Source organism: Notolepis coatsorum, assembly GCF_963971535.1.
Source record: "Notolepis coatsorum genome assembly, chromosome: 16".
Classification (NCBI taxonomy): domain Eukaryota; kingdom Metazoa; phylum Chordata; class Actinopteri; order Aulopiformes; family Paralepididae; genus Notolepis; species Notolepis coatsorum.
Genome location: NC_140180.1, coordinates 67414494 through 67427038, shown reverse-complemented (window position 1 = coordinate 67427038; position 12545 = coordinate 67414494). Strand labels below are relative to the sequence as shown.

Sequence of the window (12545 nt, the reverse complement as noted above, 5' to 3'; positions counted from 1 at the left end):
CTCAGGAATGGACACACACACAGAACTCCCATCCACTTCTTTACTATTATTGTACTGGTCAGTTACAATGATTTAAGGAGAATGACTACATAGACCGAAGTCCCACTATAGCTCCGTTTGTGAATCAACACCCCCAAAACCCGTATTTTGTACACCCGCCTCTGGGTTAGTATCAGGGATTATATACTAGAGATGTTCCGATACCATTTTTCCCTTTCCGATCCGATTCCGATACCTAAGCTTTGGGTATCGGCCGATACCGATATTTATCCGATACCAGTGCATTAAAATTTTTTTTAAAAAAAATTATATAAATTATACTTTTTTTTTTTTTTTTTTTTCAGATACTGTTATACTGTTTTTTAGTAATAACTAGAACGTATGGTATTTATTCAACAACAGGTGATTGTATAGATTTGTATTAGTATCATTAATCAATGAGTATGGGCTGCAGCACTGCAGATATACCCTACTCCAATGATCCACACGGACATTAAACGGTGTTGCACTCGCTACTCAGTGGCTCTGCAGATATACCCTATTCAGTCTGTAAACTAGTGGCAGATAGAACGTTCATGTTGTGGTTTTTGATGCAAAATAAATATTCAACATTCTCTTTTGAAACTCCGCCTCAGACTCTTATCCTTTGGCACTTGCTGTACTTTGCTTGCAGGTCTGCAGCCATTATTGCTGGATTATGTGAATAGCACCAACTTTAGACACGGTAACGTTATCAAGCTAAGCTAACTGACCTAGCTCGCCTTCCCGCATCGACATTAAGATAACGTTAGTAATAGTCAGCTAACGCTAGTCCGTAGCTACTTAACTTAAATACAATTCACCGTGGGTGCATTATTGTTGATAGACGGTCACGCACAGTGTTAGGTCCTGGAGAAAGGACAGGCGATCATCTGATTTGATGTAACGTTAAAAGCGGATGTTGTTCCAACTAGCTATCTTTCCAGCTAATGCTATCATAACACCAGCCAAACACATCCCGATTCCCGTCCGAGCTCCCCGTCACACCGCACTGTCGGGGACAATGGAATTTAAGAAAGTGTATCTGCTGTTAAAATGACACAGCATCACACTTTAAAACATGTTCATTTTATAATCCTCACTCTCCGCAGGACTCGGCAGGAGATAAATTACATCATGGGATCGGAGGCTAGAATTTACGTGTACTCGCCGATACCGATACTAGCATTTTAGGCAGTATCGGCGGCATTTCCGATACTAGTATCGGTATCGGAACAACTCTATTATATACTGCAAGGTATTTGACTCATCGCCCACGTCTGGGCCTTCACCCTGTATAATACCTACAAAAGGTTCTAATTATACGGCCAGAATAATACCTCAAAAGGCTTTAATTATAATGCGCCAGGTCTGTAACTTTCCCCAAGGGAAATGGTTAATTGGATGGGAAGATATTATTAAACACACATGTTATCACACTCAAAGAAAAGGAAAGAAAGCAACAAGTGGGCCCACAAAATACCGAACAGAAGTCCTATCTTAATGCCGGCATATATTGTTTGGGGTTCCCCTATTGAACGGTAGTAGCAACGTTAACTTCGCCCGCAGGCTGCACCACACTGTATACTGTATAATAGCTCTGGAGCATCAATGCCCATTTGTACTCATCCAAAATGGCCGCCTCGCCACGCCACTGTCATCCGGAAGGCAAGATGGCGTCGAACGCTCTCGGTGAGGATACTAGCAGGCGGAGCTGGAGCAGAGAGGCAGTGCTGGCTGAGAGCGTGTGCTGGGCGATGACGACCTCTGTTGAATGGGGCGAACTCCCGTATGCTGCAGGCAGCTAGGTGCAGATCTGGTCGCAGGTAGCCGGGGCAGACTGATTGCAGGCAGCCGGAGCAGACTGGTTGTAGGTCCACGCGTGTATCTGGGCTCGCACTCTATACCGCCACACTACTACTGTAACCCGACTATGATGAACTCAGATATAGCCGTTAGCCGCACGCTACTTATACCGCCACACTACTACTGTAACCCGACTACTATGAACGTTAGTGCTTTGTTCTGTACCGTTTGCTCACACACTATCGCTGGTACTTCTAGGATAACACGTCAACTAGCAAGTACTTCTTGTCACCCGTCGGTACCCAACGGGGCTCTTCCACATCACTCCTTCAACGGGGCTCTTCCGGAGCACACACCCGTTGCGACTGTTCATGGTCAAGTTCACTGCCGAAGAGGCTCGCCTTCCGCCTCCATATATCTCCTCCCGTCTCTCTCCGACACTCTCTGCCTGACACCGCCCCCTGCTGGTCCCGCCTACTAGTCACACAGGGGAAGGATGGTGAATATGGTCCAGCGATACTGTGTATCATCCATATTCCAGCCGATAGAAGGAAGAGAAACTCACATCATTGTTCGTGAGAATATCAATGATGTCTTTGTGTACAAAGGGGAGATAAACAGCAAGTCAGCAGTTCTGAATAATAGGCAATATTTTCAGGCTGCTACATTTCCCCCCACTTTGAACTTGCTAAGTCCTCTGCAAGTTAACAACAAAACACCAACCAACGCATGCATGAAAACGGTCCTGAGACCAACAGTTTCACACATCGATCGACAATCACACATTATGCTAACAGTTTCACACACTCCTTCATGAGTTGGACACACTGTTCAACAAACACACTCTTGAGCACGTAGTCCTGGCGATACCGAACGGGTAGCCGACCTCTGGTGCTTCTGTGGGGCCGGGCTGGCTCCACTCTGGGGGGTTCCACTCCCCCCACCTCCGACTCCGTGTCGGATTCTTCTGTGTCCGTGGGCGGGTCATGGACCACGGCCTCGCCCTCCGGGGCCATCGGTGGACCGCCAGCGGCCTCCTCTTCGACTCCGTCTCCGCCTTCCTCCCCATCCTCTCCTGAGGGGGTCGACTCCGCGTCTGACCCAGCATTCGCTGCCTCTTCAGGGGCGTCCCGCACAGGCCTGGGGTGGTTACACGCCCTAGGATGCGGTTCTCGATGGCACTCGAAAGCATCTCCACTGTCTGATTCGGACGAGCTCCGCAGCGCCACAGGGGTCTGTCGAGGGGCCCTCGCCCTTGCTTCTGGGTCGGAGGCCGGAAACAGACAGGTCTTGAGCTGGTCTCGATGCACGGTCCTCTCGGGACCCCCTGCTTCGGGCCTGACTGTGAACACGGGTGTCCCTTCGTGGCTCTGCTTCACTACCACGTACGACGTAGGCTCCCACTTGTCCTGTATCTTATTACGGCCCTGGGTTCGGTGGTCGCGTATCAGGACCCGGTCCCCGGCCCGCAGGAGTGCACCTCTGCTCTTCCTGTCATAAATCCTCTTGCGTCGATGAGACGCCTGCTTCGCCGTGGCCTCGGCGGCCTCGGCAGCGGCCTTTAGTCGCTCGTGGTGACTCTGTACCCACTCGTCTAGGTCCTCCGCTCCCTCCTGGATGACGTCCCGGCCCCCCAGGACATCTCGGGGCATTCTGGCGTCCCTTCCGAAGAGCAGGTAGAAGGGGGAGTACCCTGTGGAGGAGTGCACGTGGCAGTTGTACGTGAGTACCAACTCGGGTAGGTGCTCCTTCCAGTCTCGCTTCTTCTCTGCGGGCAGACTACGCAGCATGTCGTGCATCGTCCGGTTGAACCTCTCACATTGCCCATTCCCCTGAGGGTGGTAAGGCGTGGTAAGGCTCTTGGAGATTCCGTACAGTCGGCAGAGTTCCTTGATGACGCTCGACTCGAAATTACGCCCTTGGTCGGCATGGAGTCGGGCAGGGCAGCCGTAATACACGAACCAATACTTGATGATGGCGGCGGCGGTGGTCTTCGCCGTCTGATCTTTGGTCGGTATGGCAATAGTGAATCTGGTGAACATGTCAGTCAGTACCAGTACGTTCTCATAGCCACCCACGACCTTTCCAACACGGTAAAGTCCATAGCAAGGACCTCCATGGGTGCTGTCACGTTGGTGCAGGTCATCAGAGCCTGGGCTTTAGGAAACACGTCCTGGGCTAATGCGCATCGCTTGCATTGCTGCACCCATTTCTTCACCTCCTCTGCCATCCCGATCCAGTAATAACTTCGCCTCATCAGGTCCACCGTCCCTCGCCCTCCGTAGTGTCCTCCATCCTCATGTTGGGTCTCGTAGATCCTCCGTCGCAGGGCCGTGGGCACCACCAGCTGCAGAATCTCCTCTCCGTCGTGGGGGTCACTGACGCGTCGAAACAGTACTTGTTGGTGCAGACGAAAACCGCTCCCACTGCCCATATAACTTGCAGAGTTTCGGGTCTCCCTCCTTCAACTGTACTTTGGTGGGAGGGACTCCCTGTGTTACCGCCCGCCACACCGGACCCAACTCGGGATCGTCCGCCTGTAGCTGCCGCATTTCTGCCCAGTCATACCCGCTGTTCCCCTTCTGTGTCGCTATCCGACATGCACTGGCACTCGGGACCTCCCACGTCTCGGTCGGTCTCTCAGGGCCTAGCAGGGCCCGTATTTCTTCCGCTGGGACCAGGACGTAGCCATCGCGGGCGACTGAGGCGGGGGCGCACAAGGAGGCGGTCCGTTCCGGTAGACCCTGACGGGTGTGAGTGCCGGTCGCGGGTATTGTTAGGAAGTCTTTTTCGGTGTCTTCTACTTCAGGCTCGGTCCGCATCGGCATGCGAGACAGGGCGTCGGCGTTCTGGTTGAGTCGGCCAGGCTTGTACTGTACCACGAAGTCGTACTCCGCGAGTTGAGCGTTCCAGCGCTGCTCCACTGCTCCCAGGTTGGCCGCACCTAGGTGTTTCAACGGGTTGTGGTCGGTGATCACGGTGAACTGGGCGTACATCAAGAGGTCTCGGAACTTCTCAGTGACTGCCCACTTCAGGGCGAGGAGTTCCAGCTTGAACGCACTGTAGTTTTGGTCATTCCTTTCGGACCCACGCAGACCTCGGCTCGCAAAGGCGATGACTCGCTCCACGCCCTCTTGCTTCTGGCTTAGTACCGCTCCCAGTCCCAAGTAGCTCCCGTCTGTGGTCACTATGAAGGGGAGTTGGAGGTCGGGGTAGGCCAGCACCGGAGGCGTCAAGAGGCACTCCTGCAGATGATCGAAGGCCGTCTGACACTGCGGAGTCCACTTGAAGGCCTCGGGCCGGCCTTTAGCGAACCCCTTCTTTTCTTTTCCCATCAGGGCATGCAGGGGCTGGGCCACTTGGGCGAAGCGGGGCACGAACCGCCGATAATAGGACAAGAACCCGATCACCTGTCTCACCTCCTTCGCTGAGCGTGGCGCTGGCCAGTCCTCCAACGCCTTCACCTTGTCGGTGTCGACCTGTATGCCGGCTGCGGAGACGAAGTGTCCCAGGAATTTGACCTCGGTCTTCAGAAGGAAGCACTTTCGGGGCTTGAGTTTGAGCCCATGTTCCCGCAGCCGTCCAAACACCAGGTCCAACTTCTGGCAATGGCTCTCGAAGTCACGGCCGAACACTAAGACGTCATCTAAATAGACAAGCAGGACGTCGAAGGCCAGGTCCCCCAGCACGGCGGTCATCAACCGCTGAAAGGTTGCGGGTGCGTTACACAAGCCGAAGGGCATACGGGTCCACTGGTAGAGGCCAAAGGGCGTCGTGACGGCTGTCTTCTCTTGATCCTCTTCTTTCACCGCCACTTGGAAGTAGCCGGCGGTGAGGTCGAGTGAGGAGAAGATCTTGGCCAGCTCCAAGGCGTCTAGGGACTCCTCAATACGAGGTAGGGGGTACGCATCTCGGTGCGTCACGTTATTGAGGCGCCGGTAGTCACAGCAGAACCGCACGGAGCCGTCCTTCTTTATGACGATCACGGCTGGAGACGCCCACGGACTGCAGCTCTCTACTAGCACCCCCTGGTCCACCAGGTCTTGTACGTGCCGCTTTACCTCTTGGAACATGTGAGGCGGTATTCGGCGGTGCCGTTGCTTGACCGGGGATGCGTTATCGGTGGGGACGTAGTGGGTGACCGTGGTTGTGTAACCGTAGTCTCCGTCGTCCACGGAGAACACCGCCTTGTGTTTCTCCAACACTTGATTTAGTCGGCTCACTTGGGCCGGCGTGAGATCTTGCAGATTCGCCTGCACGGGCACGGCCAGTCCTCGGACCCTCCCGTACAGCTCTACCTCTGGCGGGCTGTCTCGAGCCTCAATCGCCGTCACTCGGACGCCTCCGTCTACTTCCTCCACGGTCACCCTCTCCTTAGGCCGCACTTGACGGGGGCAGTGGAGCTCCGCCAGCATGGACCTGGGTCTGAGCACCATCTCAACGTCAGTCGGGTTCAACACCCGCACAGGCACTCTTCCCTGTCGGGCGTATGTCACCACGTTCGCCACCAGCATTCCGGGGGGCAGGTTGGCACTCGGCGTGTTCTCTAGCATCACGGGGTGCCGCATCCCCACCGTCGTCTCGCAGCGGCCTGAGACGATCAATTCGCTGTGTGGGGGAATGACCACCGGCTCTCGGCCGGCCACTTTGACGTGCCCCATTCTTCCCGGGGCGGTACACTCTCGGGCTTCTTGGGCCATGGCGGTGACCACACGGCGGATGGCGATGCTCCTAGCGTCGACCCGTCTTCGGCTCGCCAGGTGCATCCCCTTGATTCCTCTGAACAGGCCGTCTACCCCGCCAAGCACGTTCATGCCCAGAAGTCCCTGGACGACGTCTCCTGGTGCCACTCGGGCGGGGTCGTCCTTTAGTATGAATATGCATTTACCCGTAAACGTCATCTCTAGGCACTTCACCTCTGCGTATATAGACACCCCACCACTGGGATCTCCAACCCGTTGGCAGCGATGAGAGTGATCCAGTTGGAGGGGGTCAACCTCGACCGCGGGAAGTGTCTTTTGAAGTGACTCTCGTTCATGGTGGTGACTTCAACGCCTGTATTGAAGAGGCAGCGGGTCTCGACCCCGTCGATCTGAACGTCTAGGGTGAGGCACTCCCCGTGTACGTCTTGCGTCCCAGTGCCCTCCGCAGCCGAGTCGGCGACTCCGGCTACGACGGCGTCCACTGTTCTTCGTGGCCCGGGTCGGTACCCTGCCGGGCCCAGAGCTTCAGGGGTGGGGTTAGCGGCTAGGCATGGCCCGCGGGCTGAGCGGGGGCAATCCCTGCTGATGTGGCCCGGCTGATTGCAGGCATAGCAGATCAGCCTGCCCTCTTCGTCTCGGCGGGGTAATTCCCGTGTGGCGGCGGTCGCGTCGTCTCGGCGTCGCCATCCAGTGGCACCTCTCCGGGGCGCGTCGCGTTCCTGTTGGAAGGCCAGGAATAGTTGCTCTTGGCGCGCACCTAGCTGCTCCTGTCCTGCCTTGAGCTGCTTAATAGCTTCCTGCAGCGCGTCGACGTTCAGTGGCGCCTCTCGTCTCTCCGCGGCCGCGGCGTGTACTAAACCCCGGGGGGAACTCTTGTCGGAGGGGAGGACCAGCTCATCCTCCGACCAATCGATCGCCGCCTTCAGGACTTGGGGAAACGGCTGCGTCCCGTCCTTCCTCATGTACTTCCGCATTTCTCTCCTCAGGGCCTCGTCTCTGAGGCCTACCACAAACCGCTCCTGCAGTAGGGCAGCGGCGTTGGCGACCTGTGCAGGCGCCCGATGTCGTAGGCGACGGATCCTCTCCTGCAGGTCGTAGGCTAACTGGCGCACCGTCTCCCTGGCAGTCTGTCTTCGGTCAAAGAACTCCCCCAGGCGAATGCTGACCGGGACCTTGTCCCCGTAGGTTTCCTCGAGGAGCGAGAACAGGGCTTCAGTGTCTGGGACTGTTCCCTCTGTCAGGAAGCGTACCGTCTGTTTCGCCTCGCCTTTGAGGTGAAGCTGTACGACCTCCGCTTGTTCCTCCACAGGTACTCTACTGGCACGGAGATGGGTCCTCATCGCTTGGATCCAGTCTTCCACAGGCGGTTCCCCTCTCTCTTTTTCCCCTCCAAATTCGCTGCACTTCCGCTCTCGTTGGACGTACACCACCGGGAGGGGCGCTGGAGGGAGCTGTTGGATCACGGCCTGTGCCAAGGCAAGCGACTCTTGGCGCCTGGCCTGCTCCAGTTGTTCGTGCTGGTGGTCCAGGACGCTCGCCTGTTCTTGGAGTTGACCCTTTAGGGACTCCACCGCGGCGGTCAAAGTCTGCACCGTCTCGGCTTCCCCTCCTTCCTCTTTGAGCGGGGACGGCGGGTCATCTCTTTGCTCCACCCGGGACGGCCCGGCTCTGACTTCCGGCTTCGGGGTGCCAGCCTCTTCCATCTTAGGTCTCTTGGTCGTCATGTACGAGGGAGTGGAGTAGGATGTTGATCCTGTTCGTGACGCCAAATGTAGCAGGGTGGATTATCCCTGCTTCGTGGGAACTGTTGGGCACGGTCACTGGGTAGCGAGACACAGTAGAACTCTGGCTAGCTGCACCTCCGTCTTTGGGTCAGGAGCGTCAACTGGAGGCTGGCAGTGGGAGTGGATGGGGCCCAGGATTTACAAACCTGGTCCGGTACTCTGGTCTTCCTCTCCCTTCCAGGGCAGTCAGCAGTACTCCCCAACACGCCCTCACTTCCCCCAATTATTCCCCTAGCACCCTCCCACACCTAGTGACTGGATTGTAAATAAATAACTTGGTTCCCCCCGCAAGCAGTACCCTCCCTCAATGACCCTAGAAACCTTACAATGAAAGGGAAAGGTGCAATAGGAAGGAATTAATAGCATGTATGTTACCCACACCAAAAGGGTTAATACGGCTCAGGAATGGACACACACACAGAACTCCCATCCACTTCTTTACTATTATTGTACTGGTCAGTTGATGAGTCAATGATTTAAGGAGAATGACTACATAGACCGAAGTCCCACTATAGCTCCGTTTGTGAATCAACACCCCCAAAACCTGTATTTTGTACACCCGCCTCTGGGTTAGTATCAGGGATTATATACTGCAAGGTATTTGACTCATCGCCCACGTCTGGGCCTTCACCCTGTATAATACCTTCAAAAGGTTCTAATTATACGGCCAGAATAATACCTCAAAAGGCTTTAATTATAATGCGCCAGGTCTGTAACTTTCCCCAAGGGAAAGGGTTAATTGGATGGGAAGATATTATTAAACACACATGTTATCACACTCAAAGAAAAGGAAAGAAAGCAACAAGTGGGCCCACAAAATACCGAACAGAAGTCCTATCTTAATGCCGGCATATATTGTTTGGGGTTCCCCTATTGAACGGTAGTAGCAACGTTAACCTCGCCCGCAGGCTGCACCACACTGTATACTGTATAATAGCTCTGGAGCATCAATGCCCATTTGTACTCATCCAAAATGGCCGCCTCGCCACGCCACTGTCGTCCGGAAGGCAAGATGGCGTCGAACGCTCTCGGTGAGGATACTAGCAGGCGGAGCTGGAGCAGAGAGGCAGTGCTGGCTGAGAGCGTGTGCTGGGCGATGACGACCTCTGTTGAACGGGGCGAACTCCCGTATGCTGCAGGCAGCCAGGTGCAGATCTGGTCGCAGGTAGCCGGGGCAGACTGATTGCAGGCAGCCGGAGCAGACTGGTTGTAGGTCCACGCGTGTATCTGGGCTCGCACTCTATACCGCCACACTACTACTGTAACCCGACTATGATGAACTCAGATATAGCCGTTAACCGCACGCTACTTATACCGCCACACTACTACTGTAACCCGACTATTATGAACGTTAGTGCTTTGTTCTGTACCGTTTGCTCACACACTATCGCTGGTACTTCTAGGATAACACGTCAACTAGCAAGTACTTCTTGTCACCCGTCGGTACCCAACGGGGCTCTTCCACATCACTCCTTCAACGGGGCTCTTCCGGAGCACACGCCCGTTGCGACTGTTCATGGTCAAGTTCACTGCCGAAGAGGCTCGCCTTCCGCCTCCATATATCTCCTCCCGTCTCTCTCCGACACTCTCTGCCTGACACCGCCCCCTGCTGGTCCCGCCTACTAGTCACACAGGGGAAGGATGGTGAATATGGTCCAGCGATACTGTGTATCATCCATATTCCAGCCAATAGAAGGAAGAGAAACTCACATCATTGTTCGTGAGAATATCAATGATGTCTTTGTGTACAAAGGGGAGATAAACAGCAAGTCAGCAGTTCTGAATAATAGGCAATATTTTCAGGCTGCTACACGTAGAATTATAAAGGTCCCTGTTTGCTCAAGTTCAAGTTCTTAATTTGTCAAATACACAACAATACAGGGGCATTGCAGGTAATGGTATTTTTGTGTTTCGAGCTCAGACTCAACAGTGCACATTGCACAATTAAGAAACAACAATGAATACAAGCATGGTAACAATAAGTAGTAGTAGTAAGAATTATTTACAGAAAGTGTCTTGTGTATAATGTACGTGCATGATAAGGTGCAGTGCGTTTGTGTGTGTGTGTGTGTGTTCAATAACAATAAGTAGTAGTAGTAAGATCAAATAAAATATTAAATGAGATAAGATACAAATAAAATAGTCAATTATTTACAGAAAGTGTCTTGCATAAAAGTGTATGTGCATATTAAGGTGCAGGTGTGTGTGTGTGTGTATGTGTGTGTTCAAGAGTTTAAGAGGTGTGTGTACAAGAGTTTAAGGAGCATCGCATCAGGAGAAGCTGCTCTTCCAGCTGCGAATAATGTTTATTTTTTGTTACAGATGCGACGCCTTGAGACCGTGATCAGTCCACCCACCTCTCGCCCTCCTCCACCTCTCCACCCCCTCCGCGGATCCATCATCCACTCTCAGCAACTAGTGGAGGGGACCGCGTGGGACCACAGACTCTACGACATCCGGTTACCAGGGAGCGAAAAAGAAATATCGGTGACATGTCCCAAAGTACCTCTAATACTACTATAATTTTAGTACACCAACAAAATGCAGTATTACAACGTGAATATAGTTATGTCCATGTGTACGTACAGTGTGTCAGTGCCCGTGCCTGTACTGTGTATGTGGAGTAAAAACATCCCATTATCACATAGCTTCTAGGGTCAGAGTACAAAAAGTCACACTTTTGTTCTGAAGATGGAGAGACTGAAGGGGCGGCGTATACCGCTGGACTTTGACAGATATGAAAGTGGGTGGTGACTGGGACCCAGATGAGCAATTATTTTTGAACTGCAATACCCACGATGCAACATGGTGTGTATAGATCGGAAATGTTGTACTACCGGTGGGATTTGGAGTCTTTTGTCAATTGAACTACAGGAGAGAGATGTTCAAGCCTCTGCTGCTGCTCGCAGATTGGGGACACATAGAACCACCCGATTCTAAGGATCTAAAGCGGTCTGGATTTTTCATTTATGCCCGGTTATTGGTGAACCGGATTTCTGTGGAAAGATGTCAAGCTGGAAAAGAAGAAGGCTTAATATAAGCCAGGGTCTGGTCCACCTCAGGAGCAGAAGCTGGAGGAGGAACTGGAGGAGGAACTGGAGGTTCTGTGTAAAGGAAAAGCCGGAGAGAATTGCCGGTGCGAAACGCCGTGGTAACCGCCTTGCGCCACGATAAGCACTTCCATCACCTGTACGTGTGGGAAGTTGAACTTAACACATAATCATCACACAACATTCCTTCACGAGATGGACAACATGAATTGTCATACGACATACAGTACATAGTTACAAAAGATTACATTCCATGGATTCTTCTCTGTTGTGTGACGTTGATCATACTACTGGATGAAAGATGAATAAAGGAAACGCCAGGGTGGAGATTTCCCTGGCACTGGATCGAGTACAAACAAGAAGAACACAGGACAAGTAACCAGGACATGTTGGAAACGACCGCAGAGGAGGACGGCATCTTTCAAACTGTGGGATGACGAGGGAATAGGAACTATCTCACATGGAAGTATTTGATGCATTTGTTTTTCAGTGGACCCTTTACAAAGTTCTTTAACAGAGAAGTTATTTTATGGAAATATGATCATGTGTATTGGTTTTCTTTAGTGGACCTTGCGAAAAGTTCTTTACAGGGAAAATGGCTTGAGGAGAGGGATACCAGGGTCACACCATGGGCAGCATGGATGTGGAGGAGGATTTGGGTTTGAAAGCAAACAGACCTAATGGTGATTCGACACACACGCACGGACACACACACACACACACACACACACACACACACACACACACACACACACACACACACACACACACACACACACACACACACACACACACACACACACACACACACACACACACCACACACACACACACGCACACACAGAGACATGCATCTTTAGCATGAGGTAAACAGATCTTAGAGTGATTGGACACTCTTTCTCTCTCTTCTCACACACAAACAAACACATATACACACTCATAAGACATGCATGTTTAGCATCAAGCGGGTCGGCCTATACCGCGTGTGTATATGTGTGCGTGTATGCATGTGTGTGGACCTATACGACTGAGCTGTAGTCTGCATCTCTGTGTGGTCTTAAACACTGAAAGCCCCCTGGCTGCCGTTCTCCCCTCTCATTCAGTGGTACGGCCAACAGGCCGGCTTTCTGTGACGCTCTCTGTTGCTTATTCTCTATTTGGGGCCTTTTTGTTCTTCGTCTTCT

At 52.8% G+C, this 12545-nt stretch overlaps 1 protein-coding gene across 1 annotated transcript in view; it reads left to right on the top strand.

Annotated features, from left to right (window-relative positions):
- Positions 1-12162, top strand: part of vegfba (vascular endothelial growth factor Ba) — a 40741-nt gene extending 28579 nt beyond the window's left edge. Inside the window, exon 8 of the mRNA XM_084331927.1 lies at positions 10634-12162. Coding sequence (XP_084188053.1) covers positions 10634-10655 — 22 coding nt within the window. The 3' untranslated portion in view covers positions 10656-12162. The remainder of the gene's footprint in view (positions 1-10633) is intronic.
- The last annotated feature ends 383 nt before the right edge of the window (positions 12163-12545 follow it).